This window comes from Tenrec ecaudatus, chromosome 4 (genome assembly GCF_050624435.1).
Source record: "Tenrec ecaudatus isolate mTenEca1 chromosome 4, mTenEca1.hap1, whole genome shotgun sequence".
NCBI classification, from domain to species: domain Eukaryota; kingdom Metazoa; phylum Chordata; class Mammalia; order Afrosoricida; family Tenrecidae; genus Tenrec; species Tenrec ecaudatus.
The window spans coordinates 116,984,646-117,008,897 of NC_134533.1; the positions used below are offsets into that span (position 1 = coordinate 116,984,646).

The window sequence follows — 24,252 nt, forward strand, 5'->3', positions numbered from 1 at the left end:
TCCCACAGGGACTATGGTTCTCACCCAATCTGAGGGGAGTCCTGCTATTTGCTGTCCAAGTGTAGCTGCCACCTGGTGGCTTAGCTTGCCAAGTCCCACCCACTTTTCTTTTAAAATCAATGCAACCGATGCATGCCAGTTCTTTGGACCCAGTGCCAGGAATTCGGGTTTCACTCGTGAATGCCAGGTCTGGGTGCCAACGGGAGCTCAGGAGGGCCAATCCAAAGCATGATGACAGGAATGGCTACCAAGGCACTTTGTGATTCAAACAGCGGAGTAAATACACTTCCCATGACACAGAGGACGGGTGTGTGCCCTCAGGGTTCCCTGGTGGGTGCGTTAGAGCCGGTGGGAATGTGTCATCCCAAGAGAACATTTCTAATCGTTCTGGACCGAGCCCTCCTACACAGGCATGAACGAGGACAGCAGCCCTTGGAGTGTGTTCAGGCTCGTGCCTTCCTATCTTTGAGGAGAGAAGGTGAGCAAGTGGCAGAGGTCTGAGGGAGTGGGCACTCCATCCCACAGTCATTCCTGACAACACAATCCTCGGGGAACAGATAAAAAGACCCGAGGTCAGATACCCGCTCATCACCTACTAGCGGTGGTGCCCCCAAAGCCAGGGAGACATTTCAGTCTGCACCTATCAGTGGGAAGCCATGCCCCCTGGGGGGCCCTGGCAGTACCGTGGCTGCTAATCAAAAGATGGGTTGTTCGGACCGCCGGCTGCCGGGTGGGAGGAAGCTGAGGCGGGCTGCTTTTGTAGAGGCCTCTGTGTGGATTCTGCTCTGCCCCGAGCGTCCTCATGAGTCAGGCTGGACTGGCTTTGCAGTTTGGGGTTTGGGGGTGGCATCTGCCTCATAGGGTTAGTGGAGGACTTCACTGTTTGTCAAGGGATGGGCACAGTGCCTTTTGCATGTAGACTGTGGGCACTAAAGGTTGGCTCCAGATCTCAATCTTGGTCTAACTCTATTGACACATGAGTTCTAGGCTGGCCAGGAACCTGCTCTCCCAGTCCTCTGCCCCCTGCCCGCAATCCACGAGGCTCCGACGGCTTCCTTGGACTGGGAGAGGCCGTGGCTCCAGGTTCAGTGGACAAGAGGCAACACTGCCCAGAAATGGCCTCAGTGCCTCCTAGGAGCGTCCAGCCCTGGAGAAGTCCTTGAAGACAAGCCCCTCTTCCTGGCATGAACCTGCCTGGTCAACCATTTCCCCCAGAAGGGCACCATCCCTCCCCACCTGAGGCCCACCCTACACAGACCCAGAAGCAGAGCATCTTCTTACGGGCACACTGGAGGGACACATAGTGCTGGGAAGGGCAGTCGGACCTGCGGGGAGACACAAAGGTGGGATGGGAGACATATGCGCCATCTCCTCCTGGAAACCATTCCTGGGGGACTCCTGCTCAGTTCCTGCCCCATTTCCAAGGACACCGCTCTGGGACAAGAAGGTGCCGACTCTGCTCCTCTTCCTCACCATGGACTAGTCCTCCACAGGCTTTCTCCGGACATGGGGCGGACCGAGGGCTCAGCCTCTGCTCCCTCCCCAGTTTTCTTGCGGCAGATGGCACATAGGGACCAGCTTCTTGACCTCTGACCCATGACTCCACGAGCCCAGCTGACCCAGCTCCTCACTGTGCCTCCAGCAGCAGGGTGGGCAACCTCACCCAGCACAAAGCAGGCCTCCAGGAGGCATCCCCTTCTCTTTCTGCTCTTAGCATCTCCCGCGCCCCCGCCCCCAGATCAACAATGCCATCGGAATGAGCGCCCCTCTGCCTCGCCCTTCAGGGAGACCTGCAGACCAAAGGTCACAGAGGATGAAGAAAAGAAGGTTGTGTCTGTCACTGACCACTTGCACCTAGCCCTCCCCTGCTGCTGAGCCCATGTTCCCTCCCCAACATCAGTGATGCTACCCCCACCCCACCCTGAGTCCGCTCCCAGCGGCAGTTTTCAGTCCAAGCATCTGGCTGACTACACAGCTCTAGGACCTGTAGGTTTCCTAGTGGTCCCTGGACACCAGGGAAATTTGAGGACATCTCTGATCCTGAGATTCTCTCTGCACTAAAGCTAAAACCAAAACTTGTGTATCAGGAAGCGATGGGGTACATGAAGACTCTTTCTGAGCTGTCCTTGGACATGTATGATAGGCTCCTGGAGGCTGCGTCCCAGCTGGGTCACAGGAGAGAGAGGGATTTCCAGATGCTGTAATCCCCCCCGCGCCCCTGCTCAGAAAGGGACCCCCCAGAACAGTCAGCCTGGCCTGCCCTCACCACACCTGTAGAGGCTTTCCTGGATGGTGGAGTTGTATCCAGAGATGGAGAAGCTGCTAGCAACGTCTCTATGGGCCACGTCAGTCGTCCGGTAGGCACTGCAGGGGAAGACAGGGAAAAAGAACGAGTGGTCACCTTGCACAGAGTCTGCCCCAGGCCCTGGTTAGAGTGCCCACTGCCCCTGCTGATGGGGCCAGGCTGAGTGGTCTGATGTTGGCCACCTCCCCAAATGAAGAAGTTAAGGTCCCACATAGTCCACCACTGACCCCACTACCCCCGTGGATCAACCCACCCAGTAGTTCTCAAAGTCCCTGACCAGAGGTAGCAGCAAATTCTTGGGTTTCACTAAGACCTTCTGAATCAGAGACTCACGGTGGGGCCCAGCCTTCGGCTTTAATAGGCTCTCCGTGCGTCTCTGCTCTGAGGTACACTCACATGTGAGAAGGGCCCATCTATCCCCTGTCTGGTCTAAGTGTGGACTGTGGAGAAACGGCAGCAGCATCACCCAGCCCTCCTGAATGAGACCATGCATGTTAAAGACCCTCCGCTTCCTGGGTTGTCTAGTAAAGCTTGATCATCTTTAGACTGGGTGGATCTACTGGGTCTCTGACCTCACCTGTGAGCCTGTGCTCAGTAGCTCCCCTCTCAAATCCCAGAGACTGTGAATCAGTGGATCCGTGTTGTTATAAACTTCCGGGGAGATTCTCATGTGGATGATATATGGACCACCATCTGCTGGGAACTTATGTCCATTTCAAGACCGTGAAGTACCCTAGCACGAGACCATGCTCTCTCCCGTGTTCCTCTGCTCGGGGTACCCTTTCCTCCAGGCTCTGCTGTCTTTCCCAAGGGCAACGAGGAGCCCTTTGAACGTATTCTTATAGTGACACATCACACTAGCCTAAGCATCCCTCACTCACACGACACTAGGAACTTTTCAAGGGCGACCAGCCTGTCATGTGCCTTTGTGTCTGGGTACCCTATGATTACTGAAATATAATGAAAGTTTAATGATTGTTCTCCGAACAAATGACACCACCTACTGAAGTCCAAGGGAGCAGACTTGTGTGAGGTCACAGTCATTGATAAAGGATATGGGGGAAATGTCTGTGGTCTTCCCATCAGACCCTCCTCGCCCTCCTTATTCAGACCAAAACCCTAAGGTTGAGGAGAGATGGTTCTAGGTTCTAGCTCCCCAGCCGTACTTCTCCAGGCGTTTCCTCTGTAGAGAGCTCAGTATGATATTCTAACCCCTTCTGCCCACAACCTCACGCACACAGGTGAACCCCAAATGCATACACCACGAGGGACACTGTAGAGGGATGTGTGGCCTGTAAAATAGCTACCCCTTCAATGGAAAGGACATTGCTCAGCAAGCCCCTTTCCCTCACACCCACTCTGGCTTCTTTTGTAATTAATCATTTTATTGGGAGTTCTTTCAGCTGTTATAACAATCCATAACTCAACTGTATCAAGCACACGTGCATATCCGTTGCCATCATCCGTTGCAAAGCATGTTCTTTCTACTTGAGCCCTTGGTATCAGCTCTTTCCCCACTCCCTCTCCCACCCTTGTGAATCCTTGATCCAAAGACCCCAAAATCTTAGGACACTTCCTGGCCACGCCTACCTCATCACATCCCCTGCCTAAGTCATCCTAACTCAAGCCACAAGGCCAACAACCCGAAGCCAAGCCTACTAAAGATCTTCCTATCATCTGAGCCTCTATTCCAAAATGTGACCAGACCTGCTCATTGGTCTGCCCACCTCACGCAGCCTCCGTGGCCGTTGGATGCAGGGTGCTGGAAGGCAAAGGATTGTATAGGAGTCTGATGTTATTTCAGCCCCTTCGCTACAAATCACCACTCCGGCTTCATGGAAATAGTTTACTATAACCGTAAATTCCCGGCACCATTGTCCCTTTGAATAGCTCAAGGGCATCCGGAACTCGTGCCTTGGGCCTGGTTCTCAAGGGCTCTTTGAACAGGTTCCAGCAAAGAGCCCAATGTCCCCGTGAAGCCGGGCGGGGAGTCAGGCTTACCTCTCAAAGCCCAGCTGCTGGCAGGTCTTCTCTGAGTAGGAGCTATTCCAGCTGTCGCTGCAGACAGGCAGCCACTTGTGGGAGGTTGCGGAGTAGACTTTGAGCATCGACTTGTCCCAGTCAAACCTCACTGCAGGGCAAGAGCAGAGCAGAGCAGGGCAGGTCTCAGCACCCAGGAAGCCCCATGCTTCCGGGGAATGAGCTGATTAAGACTCTGCGAAGTCCTGTCCAGAGGCAGGTTCCAGGGAGTGATGGGCAGCCCGGGCTTAGAAACCCAGGAGCCGCAGGAGGAGTAGAACTGAGGCAGGAGCTGGGGCAGGGTGGAAGCGTGCCATCTGCTGGGACCCAGGACTAATTGTTAGGAGAAGAGGAAGTACTGCCAGGGGCCAGCACCACGAGAGGACGGAGACCTGATCCAATGAGAAAGTGACCAGGGAGGACACAGTCTGCGTGGTCCGACTGTGTGCTCACAGGCTTAGACACAGGGGGTCTCAATCATGTGCTACTCACATGTGAGCACACAGTCCATGTAGGTCAAATGGGCCCAAACGATGTACACACACGGATGGGCACACCACCACAGGGATACATGATCAAGCACACATAGAAATCACAGGTGACGAGAACACAGAGAGGCCTCGGGCAGCATTGTGATGGTCATCTAGGCCAGCAGTTTGCAAACTGACCTTTGTGTTGGAAACTATAGGGACAAGAAGTCAGCGGTTATCCCGTAGCTAGTAAAGATGAGGCACAGCCCCATCCCTGCACCTCCACATCCTACATCTTCTTCTGGCCAAGCTGTTCTTCGTTGGCCAGTCTGATATTGAGACCGTCCACTTTTAGTGGAGAACTCTTGTGCTTGTCCAAACCACCTGACCAACTGAACAACAGAGACCCAGAAGGTAAGTGACTTTCCCAAGTCACACAGCACTCGGACCCAGGTCTGTTGTCACCGGGAGCTGGTCCTTTAAGCTCCCTGTGCACTGCCTTGTATTTGAGCCGATGGACACTTTCCACCAGTTTGCAGCCCTCAGAGGACGCCTGCACACGTCACTGGGCCTCCTTACCGCAGCCTAGCTCGTCGCTCTTGAGCTTGCAGTCCACCACCCCGTCACAGCGGACAGCGTGCATGGGACAGCTCTCCACCGGCTCCTTGTACTTGATCCCTACGGAGCCCCGCCAGAAGTAGACTGGAAAAAAAGAAGCCAGCTGTGGTCACGACAGTCTTAGAGAAGAAACAAGATGCTATGTAGCCCGAGACCCAAGGGGTTCTGAGACACCGACCTGCAATCCCTCTTGGACTCTGGGGTGCTCGTTCCCCATCTGTATGGAGAGAAAGGCTGCTCAGGAATTCCCCAGAAAGCTCCTGCAAGCAGGCCAGCACCAGGCAGACTTGAGCAGCCAGCCAGCCAGCGGGAAAGAGGGAGACGTGTCTGGAGTTGGGTACTACTCTGGGTGCTTCCTTGCCCTGGGCGGTAGCTTGGGTGGTAACCAGAGAAACAGTGTCTGTCCTCTCGTGTCCCCCTCTCAGCATCTCTCTGTGATCCTTCCACTGGGTGCTCCACAGAGTCCCAATAGAGAAGATTGCTACCTTCACGCACCCGTCACCTATCCCATTGTCTGGAAGGGCACCATCCTTTTTGCTTCAAAGCTTCCAATGCCTTCCTTTCTCTCTCTCCCCTAACCAAGACATGCTGCCGGTGCTCAGTACTTGCTCAATTACTTGTCTTTGTGCCTTAAAATATCTTCCATTCAACGATGAACCCTCGGTGGTTGATTTCCTAGGTATGTCAGAAAGAAAACAGCTTTGCAAATCACATGTACACATCCACTTTGTGTCACTTTATTTTCATCGGATCTCTGTCACCTCTACTGCCTGGTAAAACTTCCCCTTGTATGGCCAAGCATAACCTCTGCCTAACCAACCAACCCCTGGTCTAAATCCTCACTCTACCTCTTGTCTTCAGCTGACTCTTTGGCTCCCACAACTCCTCCTCCGTCCCTCCTCCAGGCCTCACCGTGCTCAGTCACCCAAGGTAGGTTAAGGTTTGAGATCCCTAGTTGCCCACCACCTCCAGCTCATCTGTCAGTGATTCACAATGGTGGATTGCTTGTTGCTGCGATGCTGGAAGTTATACCACCAGTGTTTCAGAAACCAACCAGGTCATGCATCGGTGAGGTTTTAGCAGAACTCTAAGACTAAGACAGACTATGAAGAAGGACCGGTGACAGCCTTGTGAGTTGCGGTGAGCCGTTGTATGAGAGAGTGCTGGACCAGGAGCCCCTCAGGTTAATAGGACCTCAAAAGACGACTGTGAAAGAGCTGTCTCCTCTAACAGAGTCGACCAGAGGGACTTGGATGGACTTAGGGGACTTTCATTTGCTGGTGTGGCATGACTCAAAATGAGGAGAGATAGTTGAAAACATGCATTCATAGTTGCAGTGTGAAACATATGAAGTATGAATCTAGGAAAATTCAAAGTTGTCAAAAATGAAATGGAAAACTAGTAGCAATAGATATCATAGCATTAGTGAGCTCGAATGGACTGGTGTCAGACCTTTTGATTCAGGTGATCATATGGTCAACTATGCTAGGAGTGACAGTGTCTCATTCATTGTTTGTCAAATTTAAAAAGTCTTAAGATAGATCCTGAAGTACAGCGCTATCAGTAACAGGCTATCCATACATTGAATAATATGACTATTATTCAAATGTATGACAAAGATGAAGAAATTGATGATTTTGACCAACTTCTGATTCTGAAATTGATAAAACATGCAGTCAAGTTGCTTTGATAATGACTGGTGTTTGGAATGTAAATTGAAAACAGAACAAACAAACCCTATTAATTGAAAATACCTTTTCAACACCATAAACTGGTGGGACATTGGGTTAAGCATTGTACTGCAACTTCAAGGTTGATGGTTTGAACCCCGAGTTTTGTTGAGGGAGAAAGATAAGGGAGTTCACTTTTATGAAGATGTACAGCCTTGGGAACCCTGTGGAGCAGGGTTCCTACTCTGGTTTATAAGGCTGCTGTGAATCCTGAATTGAAATCAACTTGACGTCAGTAGTTTTTTCATTGAAAAGAAATGGGTTATATGTGTGGATGGGATATATACACTGGTGGGAAATGACCATGGAAAAGCTCAATATCATCGGTCAGAAGAAGGCCGGGGGCTACTGTGGAGCACACCATTCATTTCTCATATGCAAGTTCAAGTGGACGGTGAAGACCATTAAAACCAATCTGTGAGCGTCAAAGTGCAACTCTGAGTACATCCCACCTGAATTTAGAAGCCATTTCAAGAATAAATTTGGCATATTGATCATGAATGACTGATGACCAGACAAGATGTGGGACGACATCAAGGACATCAGACATGAGGAAACCGACGAGCATTAAAGAGACAGGAAAGGACGAACAGACCCAAGTGGGTGTCCGAAGTGGTTCTGAAACTTGTTTTTGAATATAGAGACGCTAACACAAATGGTTTAAGTGATGAGATGAAAACAGTCGGACGGAAGATTTGAAAGGGTGTCCTGAGAAAGCACGGCAAAGTGTTCCAGCTGGAGTTTTAAAGCACAAAGGAAAGAGCATGCTCAATATTTTTTAGGTTAAAAGAACTGAAGAAAATGCAAAGCCTGGAGCTTGAATACCGAATGCTTCTATGAGCAAATAGCTCTCTGTTGTTGCAGAAAGCATGAAAAGAAGGTTGGAAGAATACAGAGAGTCACTGTACCAAAAATCATTGGTTGATGCTCAACCATCCCAGGAAGCAGCAGGTGATCAAGAACCAATAGCATTGAGGATGCAACTTAAGCTGTACTGAAGCTTCAGTGGGAAGAAAAAAAAAGAAGGTTCTGGAATTGACAGAGCACTCATGGAAAAGTCTCAACGAAACACATGATGCAGCACTAGAAATGTTCACTTGTCTATGCGAGAATTTTGGAAGACAGGTACCTGGTCAACCAACTGGAAGAGACTCCTATTTGGGCCCATTTGAAAGAAAGGTGATTCAATAGAATATGAAAATGATTGAGCAATATAATTACTATCACATGCAAGGAAAATTTTGCCGGATATCATTCAGATAGGATTGTAGCAATTTGTCAACAGAAAATTGCCAGAAATTCGAGGTAGATTTAGAAAAGGACTCAGAATGATTAGGGATATCTTTACGGATGGATCTTGACTGGAAGCATAACATACTAGAAAGATATTTCCGCGTGTTTTATTGACTACACAAAGGCATTCAACTGTGTGGATCGTGACAAACTACGGCCAGCCTTGGGAAGAATTAGAGTTCCAGAACAAAAAAAATTCTCACATCAAGTGAGAAGACCCAGGAGCTGAGGGTCTGAGCTTTGGAACCGGGGTCCCTCCCTGCAGAGCCTCTTGGGCCCGGGGTAAGATTGATGCCAAGACCCATGAAGATCCTTCTTGACAAGAACCGATAGTCTTCGCCTAGAGCTGGTACCCTGCGTTTTGCCTACTAGTGTCCTGGCCTGTGAGAGAACAAGCACCTGCTCATTCCAGGTGTCCAGAGGTTGTATTTCTGCTATAGCAGTCCTAGACAACGGAGACAAAGACCCAAGAAGAATTGGCGCATTTCACTGATGAGGTCCGAGAAGAATCCGCCTTGAGGAAGGACATCCAGTGTGCTCCTTAGAAGCAAGGGGAGTGACGCTTTGTCTCATGCGCTCGGGACAGGTTGGCAGGAGAGACCAGTCCTTCGAGAAGGACATCATGCTTGGGCAAGAAGAGGGGCCGCGACAAAGACAAAGGAAGATCGTCAATGAGCTGCATGGACCCCGTGTCTGCAGCAATGGACTCCAAGCTAGCAAAGACCACAAGGATGGTGCAAGAAGGCGCAGTGCTTCGTTCTGTCGTACACAAGGTCACTGATGAGTCTCAGCTGCCGCCAAAGCACTCAACAACAACGACGAAGACGTCTGTCTCTGGATCTCAGCATAACCTCACCTTGCTGTGAGGAATCGATGTGGTAATACTTGGCACAAAAACCCCATTTAAAAAATGTTAATTTTGAAAACATCACCGCCAAAACAAAAAGCCCTACAAAAAGTATTGATTATTTAAGCATATTCTTTTAAGCGAGTCTTGTAAGCACAGTCAGCCCACGGATAAGATGTTCAGTGGGTCAGTGTTAGGGGGTCCTGAGTCTTTATCAATCAGATTCTAAGCCCTCCCGATATCTTGAATTTTCCCCTTCCTTTCTTCCCTGGAGGTGCTCTGGTGGTGTAGCACGTTGCTGGTTGGACTGCAAACCACAATGTCAGCAGTTCAAATCCACCAGCCGCTCTGCATTCTGTTCCCATCAAGATTTGTGGCCTCGGAAATCCACAAGGGTAGATCTATAATCCTATAGCGTCGCTAGGAGTTGGGATTGACTCACTGGCAACAAATGAGTACGTTTTCCCCTCCTTCCCTCAGCAAGCGCATGGCACCGAACCTCAGGGGATGAATTGGCAGCGCCCTCTCAGAAGGCGGGCAAAATTTCATGTTCAGGAACAGCACAGGACGAACGGCTCCAGTCCTGAGCCATCACGTACCTGCTCTGTGGCCTGCACAATCAAACCACTGCCCTGGCTCTGGGAAGCTAAAGGCCCACCTCACAGAACTGGCAGGGTCTTTGGAAAATCATGCTGAAGGCCTGACATCTATGGAACAAGCACAGCCCTCTGCAGGTGATTTTGTACCGCTCTCATTCCTCACGGTCAGGTGGTAGCATTCTTGCATTGCCTGCAGCAGAGCCAGGGTGGCCTCCTGGCCAAGGCACCGCCACCTGCCTGTCAGCGGAGGCTTGTGTGCTGCTGTGGCAGGAACAGGCTTCTGCAGAGCTTCCAGACTAAGATGGGCTAGCAAGAAAGGCCTGGCAACAGCCACAGAAAACTATGGATCACCGTGCTCTGACCCAGACTGATCCTAAGGTCATGGTGCATGGAGTCCCCATGCATGTAGGGTCAACTTGAAAGCAACTAAAACCACAAATCACAACTGTAAATGTCACAGTCTACCATAAATTCCACTAGAGATGGGCCTCTTCCGTATCTGTTCTCCCCACTTTCCTTCCCATCGCTCTACGGGGGTGCCCCTCTCCCTGCCCTGGGCCTATCCTACCTTCCTTCTGTTCAGTCCTCTGCAGCTCGGGGCACTGAAATGGAGAGGGGAGGGCAGGCAGCAAGTTCAAGCAAAAGGTTCCTATGAATGCCAGGTGACAGTGACTTCCCTGGAACCTTTTGAGACAGGTAGGAAACCTGAGGTTTGGGAAGGGGATGCACTTGCCGGAGACACATCTAACGAGGAGGGAGCCGAGCCAGGATGCTGTGGCTGGTCTGTCTCATGTGGAAGCCACATTCTTCACCAGCACAGAGTCCTCGCCCTCCACCAGCCCTGAGAGCCACGTGCTTCAATGTCTGTCTACCCTGTCCTTCACCACTCCGTGCTGCCTCCTGATGAGACGCCTCGTCCCTCAGCCTGGCATGTAATGTTCTGTACAATGGGGTCCAGCCTGACTCAACTCATGATCCCCAAGGACATGTGTCCTTCTCTGTCAGTGGGCCCCTCCCCTCTCCCCCAGGCCCACCTATACATCCCACCTGATGCCCAGACCAGGTGGGAACTGCTCTCCCATCTCCTCCATCCTCGGCTGGCCCGACAGCTGTCAGTTGAAGTCCCCATGCGCCAGGTTGATGCTGTTTTGACCTCTTCCCGACAGTCACCCTCAGATACAGGTGGCCTTCATTGTTTCCAGCTCTGTCCCCAGGAAAATGCAATCTCCCAAGAACAGGCATGGTGTGGGGTCTGTCCCCCTCCCATTTTCTGCTGAGTTTCTCTGCCAGGCTGGATCATTGTGGCCTGCCGGACAGTCAGCCCTGGGATGTGCCCTTGGGACATGTCTGACTACTTTAGCACACGGACTAAGCGTTCCTGAGAGATTTGTTTTTCCTTTCTGTATTCCTAATGTTTGAGTTTAAAAAAAAATCCTTTTTAGAATGGGTTTTTGTCCCAGGCATGCATGGCACCTAATTTGTTCGTCATCAACAAGGAAAGTCAGTAAGAGATCTGGCGTAGATGGAAAATGGAATGAACAAACAAATGAATGGATGGACAAACCCCTTTCCATTTAGAGATGCAAAACTGCACTCAGCAGGGTTACATAACTAGCTCACAGACTTTGCCCAGATGGAAGACAATTCTTAGGGGTCTGACACTCCATACTCTTAACTCTGGTCTAAGGGTATTTGCAAGAATAGCTCTCTGTAAGCAGGACAGCTTGGTGAGCTCTACCTACCATCCATCTCCCTGTGGAAGCCACCCCCCCACCCCCACACCCAACTCCAGCCAGGCGGTACCTGGGCTCCACCATGTCCCCTCCATCACACTCACAGAGCAGGATGAGGGACACCACGAGGGCGATGAGCAGGAGGATGCACCCAATGAGTGGCAGCCGCTTCTGGCCCTCCTCCCAGGTAAACTTGGGTAAGCTGAGACCTAGCAGAGGGACACACAGGGGGAGTTGAGGCCGGTGCACAGAGCCTGGCACGGAGAAGGCAAGAGAAGCAGACGAGGCTGGCCCACGAGGGTCCCGGGAGGACTGCTCCACCCCAGATGATGGCACCACCAGCCACCTGCTTCCCACGGAAAAAAACAAAACCCCAAACCCATCAAGTTGATTTGGACTCAAGGCGACCCTGTGCCAGTACAGAGTGGAAGCTGCTCCCCAAATCACTAGGACTTTCCTTCGCCGCTACCGCTGTGGGCATTCCAAGGGCCAACCTTGGGGGAAGAGGTCTGTGGCAGCCAGGACCCCCTGCCACCAGCGACTCCCTTTTATTGAGGTGCTACTCTGTGTCAGCCAGGCCCTCCCAGACGCTCTCCTCTCGATGCTCCCAGCCACCTTGGAGCTGGGGATGAAGATGCCCATGTTCTAGATGGGGCAACTGTGGTTGACGAAGTTAAATTACTTGTCTGAAGTCACTAGGCAGTGAATGGCAGAGTAGACCCTCAGATGCAGGTGTGTCTGGCTCCAAACCCACCGTGGAGTGAACACTCGTCCCAGCCTGGCTGTGAAGGGGAGCCCTATCCCTGGGCTGCATCTCCAAGCCTGTGAGCTCTCGACCCTAAGCCTATTGAAACGTGGGGACGGGAATCTTCTGAGACCTGGGATGGGAGGAGGGCAGAGTTAGGATGGACAGAGCTATTGCTCCATTATGGGCAGACCAGGCCTGGGGACGCATTTGGCATCTCCACTGCCCAGTAGCTAAATACACACGGAACTGGTCAAAGTCTCTCTCATTCCTCCTCCACCCACAGATAGAGCTGCTGAAAGTGGCGTGGCCCCGGGACCCAGGGAGCCCAGGAAAAGACTTAGGACTCTAACCCAGAGCCTTTGCCCTTGAAATCCAACCTGGAGGACAGCCTCTGAGGTGGCCACAGCTTTGCCCTTTATCTGAGCCTGGAACCTCTCTCCTACCATCTTGGGCTTTCAATCAACGGCCCCTTCCTTCTGGCATCCGTCTTCCCAGGCTGCTGACTGCCCACCCATGGGTTCCCTCACGCTCCAAATGGGACGAGGCACCTACTATGCCAATTCTGGTGCTTCCTCTGTACCCACATGGGCTGCTCCCTGTTCCCCTCGCCCTCCCCTCGCACTCTACCCTCTTACCTGAGCTTTCTTCAGCGGCTCTGGTGGACGGTGATGATCTGGCAGGAGGTGCCCGGATGGGCACTGCCCCCACTGGTGTTGCTCTAACCAGATACACTCTGGTTGGAGAGGCTGTCGTGGATGCTGACCTGGCAGATGATGACCTGCTGGACGATGACCTGGAAGGTGATGTCCTGGTTGAAGATGTCCTGGCTGAGGCCGTCCGTGCTGGGGATGTCCGGGCTGGGGATGCCCGAGCTGGAGATGCCCGGGCTGGAGATGCCCGGGCAGAAGACGCCCGGGCAGGAGACGTCCTTGCAGGGGACGCATTCTGAAAGTAGAGTGAAGGACACCTCTCAGGCTCCTGGCTGCCAACCCAGCCCTTCTGTGGGCCCTACTGAGCTGGCAGATCAATGGGGGGGGGGGGAGCAGCTAGAGGGTGAGCAGCACCGTGAGGACAAGAAGGGAGGAGGTAAGTCGAGAGAAGCTGCTACCCCACCCCCACCCCCAGGCCCCCTGTCTCACTCACGGGGCTCACAGAGGGGCTGGGGAACCTGCTCTGACTACAGATCTCACGGTCACACCGTAGCCTCGCTCTCATGCATTCAGGTTAGAGGGTAGATCAAAAACATTGCTCTGTCCATGAGTTATGTATGGTATACTGGGCTGCTAACTGAAAGGTCGGCACTTGGAAATCACCAGCCGCTCCCAGGAGGAAGCTGGGTCTTCCTTCCCCGTGGAGAGGCAGTCTGGGGAGCACACGGCAGTTCTGCGCTGTCCTGCAGGGACTCTGGAGTTTAACCGTGACCATGAACCAGCCGAAAAGGTGCCCTCAGACACACTGCGCTGTGGTTACACAGCTCTGAAGACAGGAAACCTACCAAAGGAGACCCTTTCCATGCTGTGTTGGGTGGACATGGATTATCGAGCTCTGAGACTGGGCTTGAACCAGTGTCTCTGAAAGACACAAAATTGTTTTCACTCTAGATAGCAACAGATGTGGGAGGATTTTTTTTTAAAGAAAGAAAAAAATAACCTCATTTGCCTTCTTTGTATCTCACTGTTTTTAGTAACAAGACATTCTCTCCTCATTGGGCTCTTCCTCCCCCTTCCTTCTTTCTCCTCCCCACTCACTCACTCACTCACTCACTCACTCACTCACTACTCACTCCTTACTCATTCATTCACTCCTCATTCATTCACTCACTCCTCACTCACCGACTCCTCTCATTCATTCACTCACTCCTCATTCACTCATTCACTCACTCATTCACGTACTCACTGACTACTCACTCACTCACTCACTCACTCACTCACTCACTCACTCACTCACTCACTCACAAGAGAAGCTATAGTAGCAAGATACAATGGAAGAAAACAAGCTGTCCCCCTCCCTTGGACAACATCTTGACCCTCTCCTGGCTTTAGGTAAAGTGAAGTGCAAGTTTAGAATGAATTATTAGCACTTTATGACTCTCCAGGACCTATGCTCTAATCCTTACAGGAACCCTGAGAGGTGGAAACGCTATGGCCATTGTCTCCGCTTTGGACAAGGGGAAACAGAGGCAGAGAGGGTCAATACTTTAGGGAGTTCTCTGAGCTAGAATCCAGAAAGCTCCCATGCCCGTGCTCCAGTCTGGACTTTGCAGACTCTCTGAGGAGGCAGGAGGTTACAGATCGTGGGTCATAGAAAATGTTTTGAAAATGTTGATGGCAGCAAGTGTACAAATGGGCTTGATACAATAAATGGATGGATGGATAGATGGATTGTGATAAGAGTTGTAGGAGCCCCTAGTAAAATGATAATTTAAAAAATCTGCTGATGAGACCGCTCTAGTGTTAAGGAGCAGAGATGTCACCTGGAGGACTAAGCGCCGCCTGGCCCAAGTCGCGGCGCTTCTAGAAGAAGGACAGTGAATGAGGGAGGCTTTGAACCGCGGGGCTGGCAGAGCGTATTGCACAAACCACCAACGGCCACAAGAAAACCACGTCTGTCTTGCAAGAAGGATGGTCAGAAAGCTCCTTCGAGGGGACAATGGTGAGACATGATCTCATTTACTTTGAACAGGTGATAGGGAAGGATCAATCCCTGGAAAAGGGACTTCACGCTTGGCAAGTTCGTGGTTAGCGGAAAAGTGGAAGAAACTTCAAGGAAATGAATTGACACCGTGGCTGTAACCATGGGGCCACCCGCGACAACCATTATGAGGATCACGCAGGGCTGGGCAGTGTTTTGTTCTGTTGTACGAATCAGAATCAACTCAACAGCACCACCAACAACAACAACAGCATGCACTCTCCCTGATGGCAGTGTGAGTCATTAATAGACTCCTCAGCTTCCATTCAGAGATCGAGGTTCAAGTCCCAGCTGCAGAAGCCCGCCCCCAGTCTTCCGTGGAGGCTAGTGTGCTGCTGAACAGCTTTCAGTGGGGCTGCTCCCGGTGATCTCCTTCCCCCAAACCCGCCATTGAAAACCCCGTGGATCGCGGCAGTCTGATCCACAACCAGCCATGGAATGATGCGGACTGGGAAGCATTGTGGCCCACGCTGTATGGGGTTCTCATGAGTCAGGAGCCAACTCGAACGCAGTGAATAGCAGGCACTGTTATTCCTTCATTCTGGCTCCACAGCCTTAGCAGCTCTCTCCCGATGGGGACTGCCTTAGTTACATAGGGCAGCTGGAACAGGACGCCACAGGGAATGGCTTCAGCAAACCGAAATGTGTTCTTCCAGATTAGGAGACACCCCCACCCCACCCCCAATTCAGGGTGCTAACTCCAGGGGGGTGGGTGGTCCTTATCGCCTTTCAACAGCTAGGAGCCCGAAGCCCTCTGGAGATCCCCATGTGTCAGCATCAATCTTCCCCTTGGTCTAGCAGGGACCCCGAGTTCCAGACGTGCTATGCTCTCTGCTCTGTTTGCTTGGTGGGCGTAGGTCTCTCTAGCTCCATCCCCTTCCCTTTGCTTTAACCACTTGTAAGAGAAAAGCTCACGTAAACCACCAGAGGACACCCCTCCCCACCCCTCACCCCACCCCCCACCCCCCGCCGAGGGAGAAAGATGGACTTTCTACTCCTGTAAAGAGTTGCAGCCATGGAAACCCACCCTGTCTGTCCTCCAGGGTCTGTGAGTCGGCATGGAAGCCACACTCCTTAACAAGAAGCTGCCTTTTCAAGGGATCAGGTCTGACCGGAGTAAAGATGTTGCATCACTCCCAGATCCCCTACCAACTCACATCAGATCCCCTAAGAGATCCCGCCACAGGGAATGAGCAGCTTTATCTAACCACATATCTTCTTCAGTAGGTAACTGCCGAACCACTAAGCATCATGGCCCAGTCAAGTCGACACATATTTTAAGGGGACGTGAGTTAATCTCAGGAGCCTTGGTGGCATAGTGGTGATACATCGGGTTGCTAACCATGAGGCTGGCTGTTTGAAACCTCCAGTCACTCTGCGGGGGAAAGATGAGGCTGTCTGCTCCATCTCAGTTGTACCCTGTTCTGCAGGGTCACACGAGTTAGAAGGGACCTGGGGGCAGTGAGGAGTTTTTGATTCCACGCACGGCAGTATAACTAGCCTTAGGTAGAGATACTGAACAGAGCTAGAGTTGGATTATGGATTGAACTGTGCCCTGAATTGGAACCTCTCGCCCCTAGATTATAGAGCAAATTTCTGGTTCGTAAAACCCTTCCACCACTTGTGATATTTCTGTTGTCGTGTCAGATAACCAAACAGAGTGGCTAAGTAACATGACCACAATTACGTAACAAGTAAGCGGCAGAGCTCGGATTGTACCAGGCCTGCGGGGAGCCAACGTGTTGCCATGCCCACAGTAACTTCTCTCAGCGCTTCCACCAGTCAGCTTGATTCTTCCCACCAGGAAACTATGCAGCAATTATCACGCTCGAGGAAACTGGGCCTCGAGGGACTAAGCAGTAGGTCCGAACTACATAAACTCCCAAACCAAGTGCACTGCCGTCCAGTTGATGCCGACTCACTGCGACCCTGGAGGACAGGGTAGACGCACGCCTGTGAATCTCCCAGATGCTAATGCTTAGCATAGAAAGCCTCCTCTTTCTCCCTCAGAGAGGCTGCTGGTTTTGAACTGCTGACCTTGTGGTTGGCACCCACTACATCACCAGGGCTCCTGTAAGCCACACCAGCCACTGGTGGTCTTACAGGGCCTCTGACGCAGCTCAAGAACGCAGGCTGTCTCAGGCTGGGGGTCCCTGCAGCCCCCCCTTACTTCCCCACAGTGATGGGCAGGAACCCAGGAGCTGGGCTGAAGGGATCTGAGAGGTGCCGTCAGCAAGCAGAGGTCCAGAGGGAAATGAGGGGGCAGACCTGGTGGGGGCAGAGTGGGGGTAGGGTTGTTGCTCCCAGGGTGGAGCAGCACAGCAGTGGTTGGGAATTGGAGCGGAGAGAACTGGAGGTGGGCAAGGTGCAGGGGTGTAAAGTGTCTGAGTTCATCCTCACCACCCCCCAGGGATTGCCTGGCCATCAGGTCAACCTCCATCTGTCCACCCCTGCCTCAGGTGGCAGGAAATGGGGACAGGGTTCCTAGGGGTAATCTCTGGGGTCTCTCCTGGGCCCCTCTTTTCTGTATCTGGAGGTGTGTGGCCAGTGTGGCCGTGGCCTGGCTCAGTGCCCAGGGACCCAGGAGGAGGGACAAATTGTCCCCAGCCAAACCCTTGAACATGCTGACTCCGAGTCTCTGGAGCTGAATGTAATGTCTTCCCAGTGTCTGGAAGGCAGGCTGCATGGGGAGCAGGGAAGCTGGGCATGGACGTGGACAAGGAAGTGACCAGAAGAGGCCTGGAGACCTCAAGCCTATGGAGCCTCCTCCAGCAAAGGTCTTTATAGACAGCAGGTGCCTGGTAGTGCCTGGTAGTGTGAACAGGTGAGGCAGATGCAGAGTGGCTGGACCACAGACTCAGAGAGTCCTGGGACCCTGAGACCTGAATGAGAACTGCCCACGTGAGGTTCTTCAAGGCCCAGCAGGGAATCAAGAGGGAAGGGCCACCATAAGCCCAGCAGAAGGCACTATCCTGAGAGAGACGATGGACTCCTTCCTCCTGACCCTGCTCCCACCAAAACCATCCCAGAAGGCGAAGGAGAGTTCTCATTTTCAGGGACCGCCAAAACACAAGATTCCAGGACCATTCTTTGCCGGTATCCCAGGTGGGTGTCTCAGCCTGCTGGAAGTTCTTCCTGATGTCTAACCTGCTACAGCACTAACTCATTTCCTTTCCTCAATTCTTGGAGAGCAACTGCTGAGACTTCAGCTGCCCAGCTGAAGGTCTTACCACACCCTCAAAGCAGATGCCTTAAGCAGTTGAGGCTTGCCCAAGGGGCGGGGCCAGGATCAGAGTGCAGGCCTCCCAATTACTGTTAGTGGAAGACCCAGGAGTTGAACTCAGACAGCCAACACCTGGGTCAGGTCTCACCACAGCCTGCCTGCCCAGGCTCCTCTGCCTGCCCAGGACAGGTGGCAGGGCAGAGCCTGGGGACCTTGGGTGACACTGGGGCATTTCCCTGGCCTGGTCTTGCCAACCATTCTTTCCTGGCCCTGCCTGTCCACCCACCACCACACCCAAGGTGACAAAGTTGTGGGCCCTCACCATATCAGCCCACATGTCACTGCTGCCACTCGGCTGCGCCTAGAAAATGCCTTGGAGCCTCTATTGGAAGCGTGTTCAGCCCCCTGCAGATGAACTGGGGCTGGAGGTGGGCAGAGCAGGGGTGGCGGAAGGGCATGGAGGAATGGAGCAGACAGAGAGCAGAGAGGAGCAGTCCTTGGCTCTGGAGTTCTTTCCAAGTCCTTCCCAGCTGGGGTTAATAAAGGCGACTGCTCCCATTCCATAGACAAGGAGGTGGAGGCCCAAGACATTTGAGCGACTCCCCGAGTTCCTTAAGTACTTCTCACAGCAGAACGGAGTAAGCCCCAAAGCCCCTCGAGCCTCCCCCAGGGTTCTCTGGACCACCCTGTGCAGGGCAGATCCTCCACCCCAGTGTGAATGGGGCACTTCGATGGCTTCCTGTGGCAGACTCTGCCAGGGGATGCCCTGCCCTTAGCCTCTCCTTGGTCTCCTGGGGGCCCATCCAGGGGCTCCCCCTCCCTGTGCTGCGTGATGTTACACTCCTCATGGCTTGCTGCCAGCTCAGTGGTTATCTGGCTGCTGCCACACATGAGTGGGTCCTGGGCTCTGCAAAGTGACCACTCTCTGGCCACAAGCAGCAGCCTGAGCAGGGGCTCTTTCAGAGGCCCAGCTGGGGCTGTGAAGAAGACCCGATTTTAAAAGGCACCTGAGAGTGGCCAGCAGGCATGGCAGCAACTTCTTCACAGCCTGAGGGTGGGTCCTTGGGGCCTCTCCTTGTTCATTCATTCTGTTGGAAAAGGCACTGAGTATCCCCTGTGGTCCAGCAAGTAACATTTACTTTCCTGTGAATTTGCTGCCTCGGTTTCTCCCCCTGTCTATGCCCCCTCCCCCATCCACCCCTGCTCAATATGAGGTGATGACACTGGGCCTGGCACCGAATGGGGGCTCCTTGGACAGCTGTGGCTGTCGTGCTCCTGTCCGAGGAGCTGGCCTCTTTCTGATGCTGATGAGGTCTCTGCTAGGTTGAGAAAGTCCCTAGTATTCCATGGGGACTTCCCAGAAGCCTTCCTCACCTGCATCCTGCCCACCTGGCCACGCACAGTCCACCCCCATGTGGCCACACCAAGAGGATGCTGTTTTGCCAAAACAAGACACTTAAGCTAAGTGGCTCTTGTTACATCAGTTGACCTTCCCACCCAGCACCCCAGCGTACAACCCCACAAAAACTCCCATCCATTGGAGCTCAGGGAAGACAGGGTGGGGTGTACCAGTCCCAGTGACATCAAACCCACAGGTCTTGGGTGATGGCGGCATGCCTAAAGGTGACCTTGGTAAAGGGCAGGTGCCAAGGATCCTGCGGTGTCCTCTTCTGCACCCTGGGGATGGGGAAGAAGACACAATGTCCTGGGCTCACTCCTTGGCCATCTTGGGAACCTCTGAGGAAATGTCTCCTCTTGAGCCAGCCCCTAAACTTGCTAGCCATTCCTTCCATGGCCTTGGGCTGATTGGAACCTGCTCCAGTGAAGGAAGGCCACCCCACAAAGGGTGGCTGGTTTTTCTTTGAGCCTACGTCCAGCTGTCTTGAATGGATAATGCACTTCTTCAAGCCTGCAACATGTGAATCCTTTAAAAATGCACGATCTTTTCCGGTACATCCAATGTGTCATCCTACTCTGTGTCATTTCAGAGACAGCCAGGGAAGCAAGAAGGGGCCACCTGGAAGCACTTTGCTGAAACTTTATCTTCAGAAGGCATTTGTCCAAATGTTTAGAGGAGCCGGAACTAGACTTTGGATGGTGATATTGATACTACTTAATCAAACACTGTGATTATACATCTATCTATCTTATCTAGCTATCTGTTACCTATGTATCATCTATCACTTATCTATCATCTATCTATCATCTATCTATTTATATCTATCTATCTATCTATCTATCTATCTATCTATCTATCTATCTATCTATCTATCTATCTATCTATCTATCTCTATCTATCTAATTTACAGCATTCTTACCCTTTGGGACCACTGGATTAAGGTCCCCAGCAAGCTGCCTAGGAGCATGTTTCATCTCCAGGACCGGGTGTGGGCCTCACACTAAACTCCTTTCTCCCTTCCTACTCCCCAGAAACTCCAATGAATGCTAGAGGTGAGAGCCAAATGCAAGAGCCTTGATGAGTTAGGGACCAGAGCAAAGGGTACTCCCCCCAATCGAATCAATTCTGACCCTAGCGAGCCCTATAGGACAGGGCAGAACGTCCCCTGTGGGTTTCCACGATGGAAATTCCTTACAGGAGTAGGAAGTCTCAGCTTTCTCCCAAGGAACAGCGGGGTGGTTTCAACCTTCCCACCTTGCTGGTCAGCTCCAGAGCAAAGGAGAAGGTAGGAGGGAAAGGCCCACGGAGGCTGAAGCAATGGGAAGAGGGGGTGGTCGAGGCTGGAGAAACACAGCTGCGGGGCAGGATAGGCCACCTGCCAATGGTAGGTCCGGACTGGCCCAAGGTGACCCCGAGAGCCCAGCTTTCACCATGTCAACAAAGAGCAAAAGAATTTGCAGAGGAGCAGAGCACAAGACCCGGGGGGAATTTTATAGTACAAGAAAGATTTCTCCAAAGAAAAGGAAGCCGAGACCCAGTGGAACAACATCTTCAGAACCCTTCGTGTTCGCTCTGTATGAGGGGCCTTCTACGGAGGACAGTCTGGCTGCTCTCTACCCTCTCCCCTGCCCCCTGGCCCGAGAGCCGGATTCATAGGAGAGGGCATCGTGACGAGACGCAAGGACGCATTTCCCACGCATGAAAATTACTAAGCCTGATGAAAAATGACTGCGGGAATTTGAAAAACCTCTTAAATAATTAAATGCTCATAGAAAGCCACTCTTTCCCCTTTTCTGGGGTGGTTTAGTTGTTTAATGAAGGGTTAGTTAGGCTGCCCTTGAAGCCATCTAGAATGTGAACACTCCACGATTCTCTGTTGATCAGCAGAGTCTATGGAACGATAAAGACTCCTGCCCAGAAGACTCACAGGTCATCGAGTGAGCCAGAACCCAGAAGTCAGCCGCCGTCCTGGAGTGCTGACGGGCCAGACCCCAAATCCTACCAGCTTTTCTGAGAGGCTCCTTCTAGGAACCATGATCTTGACCCCAATTCACTTCAAACTAGAAAAAGCAGAGTCCACTTCGCCTGGAGCCCGAGACTCCCCGGAGCTGTGCCCCACCTGTCTCCCTGAGCCAAGCCTGCTTCCCCAGCGCTGGGAGGATCTGGCTGGCCCCAGGCCAGTGGCTGGACTCACCGGGTGGCCTTCCACGTCCCTCTCCATGGTCTCCAGAGGGATGCGCTGGCCAGCTTCAGCTGGTGTCCACAGGGTGACCCATGTCGGCCCCCGGAGTCCAGAACATGTGGAGAAGAGGAGGCTGGAGGGCCGAGGGCCAGCCCCTACCCAGTGGGGCGGGGAAACTGGTGGGATGTGTGAGGTAATCCCAAGTATAAACAACACGGCAGAACTCGCCAGACCTGTCCCTCCACCCGGGACTGAATACCAGGAGTGTGAAGGAAGCTACCTTTGCTCCTGAAAGTGCTCCCACAGAGGCTGCTGTGGGGACACCAGAGGTCTAGGGGTTCGGAACCCCCCTTGCAGAAGGGCTGAGGCCCTGGGAGGATGGTGTCAGCTCTGCCAACCTGAGCCCCTGAAGCAGGTGCTCCGAAGGCCTCTGAGGTAGGACCACATCCTTCTCGGGGACATCCAAGACCAGGGACCAGAGCCCCACCCAGGCCAGGCCATTCTGTCATCTGCAAGGACATGTCCAAACCCCACATGGAGGCCCATGCTCGGACAAAGTTTTCTTCTCTCGCCACCTAACAGAGAAACGAAAATCCAATGGCCTATAATTACGCTCCCAATGGCTTGCTTCTATTGAAAGCAATCAAATGCTGTGAAACAACTCGTGAACGTCAATTAAAAGGAAACATACAAATATTTGACTAGAGACCGTTTCTAGGACTTCTGAGCTGACTCACTGGCCCAGGCCTCCGCCCCGTTCTGCTCATCAGAAATCAAATGGAATTGAGGAGGAGCTGCTGTGGAGTGCTTCGATTAAGGGTGGTAGAAAGATCTAGAAACAGAATAGCAGTAGGGGGTGGGGGGAAGACAGCATGATCAGCACGATTAATGTGAAGAACGTTAAGATGGCAAATGCTTCTCATTACGCATGTGTTTACCACAAAATAATTGGGAACTGACCACCTCCAATCCCAGCTTAGCTTCCCCCAGGAATGGCAAAAGGAGCTTAGGGTGAATTTTGCAGACTTTTCTGAGCCTCTGAGCCTTTGAGGGTCTTAAGGTCATGGACATAGCCCGGCAGAAGTGTCAGAGCTGGAAGGACAGTCACCTAGTCACCCAGCCTCCTCATGGCCAGAGAGGCTAAGGGATCTGCCCCAGTCCCAGGAAACAGCATGACCAGCGAGCACACGCGCTGTGTGCATGCAGGCATCCCTGACACCAACCCCATTCACCCAGCCTTTACTCAGAGTCACCCAACAACTATCTGTGAACGCCTGTGACACGTCTGGCAAGGTTGTCGGTGCTGGGGACGGAGGGAACCAAATAGACAAAGATCCCTGCCCTCTGGCACTCGGGGGTGGGAGGTGGGTGGAGGGTGAGTAAACCAAAGAATAAATAGCTTATTGGAAGGAGAGGAGATCTAGAGAGAGAGAGAGACAAAAGCGGAAGGAATCCAGAGGCGGAAGATGTTGAGATGAGGCGGTTAGGGAAGTCTCTTGGGGGGGCAAGGGGGCGGAGGTTGGAAGGAGGACTTCAAGGACGTGGCCACCATTCTCCCTAGGTACACAGGAGCAAGCGGAACATGCTGGCTGGGAGCAGACACGGTTCCCTCCGGTTTAGGGTGGCCCGAGGGAATCTAATCCTGGGAGTGAAGGAGAGAGGAGAGACTTCTGGAGGGACAGGCAGGGACCCTGAGGCTCTCTCATCTTGAGTGCCTTCAGATGCCACACCCATGGCTGTCCCCTGACCAGCTCATCGGCGAGACGCTCTCTACAGGCACCCAGTTCTGCGTAGCTGCAGCTGTGGCCACGGCCTGCCTCCTGCTCACCTTGGCTACCACAAAACCAGAAGGTTACAGGACTTTGGCATCTGAAGTCCAGACGTAAGGCCCTCCACCAGGGAGATCTTAGAGACCCTCCTTAGAGAATCCCCATTGGCTTCTGGACCGAGCCCGAGGTTGGGTTTGGTTTTAGGGTCAGGCAGGGGTGTGGGAAACCCTGCTCTGGTGAAAGACCAGCTGCATGACCTTTGAGATCCTCAGCGTTGCCACCTGGGAAAATGGTAATGATATGGTTTACCAGAGAAGGTGTCTGGCCCTGGGTAGGCCCTGAAGAAAAGAACAAAACGAAACCAGACGAAACAACCCCATCACTGTTGTCTTGATTCTGACTTGACTCATCTCCACCACCACCACCTCCCCCACGGCGGCTGTGTCTTTCTCCACCGAGCGAGCGGGAGGTGGGTTCAAGCCACTGGCTTTCAATTGCCAATGGACTGCTTTAATCCTGCGCTGTGAGAGCTCCGACCAAACATCTTTTCCTTGTTCTTCCTCAGACAAAGGTTGGCCTATGCCCAGCCCTTACTGACCATGCCGTCTGCCCTATGTGGAATCCCT

General features: G+C 52.6%; 1 protein-coding gene across 1 annotated transcript in view; it reads right to left on the reverse strand.

Annotated features, from left to right (window-relative positions):
- Positions 1-21,896, reverse strand: part of TMPRSS13 (transmembrane serine protease 13) — a 35,055-nt gene extending 13,159 nt beyond the window's left edge. The window contains exons 1-7 of the mRNA XM_075547830.1: positions 21,870-21,896; positions 12,998-13,307; positions 11,719-11,823; positions 5,374-5,496; positions 4,307-4,436; positions 2,272-2,364; positions 1,282-1,325 (exon numbers count right to left, since the gene is read on the reverse strand). Coding sequence (XP_075403945.1) covers positions 1,282-1,325; positions 2,272-2,364; positions 4,307-4,436; positions 5,374-5,496; positions 11,719-11,823; positions 12,998-13,307; positions 21,870-21,896 — 832 coding nt within the window. The remainder of the gene's footprint in view (positions 1-1,281; positions 1,326-2,271; positions 2,365-4,306; positions 4,437-5,373; positions 5,497-11,718; positions 11,824-12,997; positions 13,308-21,869) is intronic.
- Positions 21,897-24,252: the final 2,356 nt, after the last annotated feature.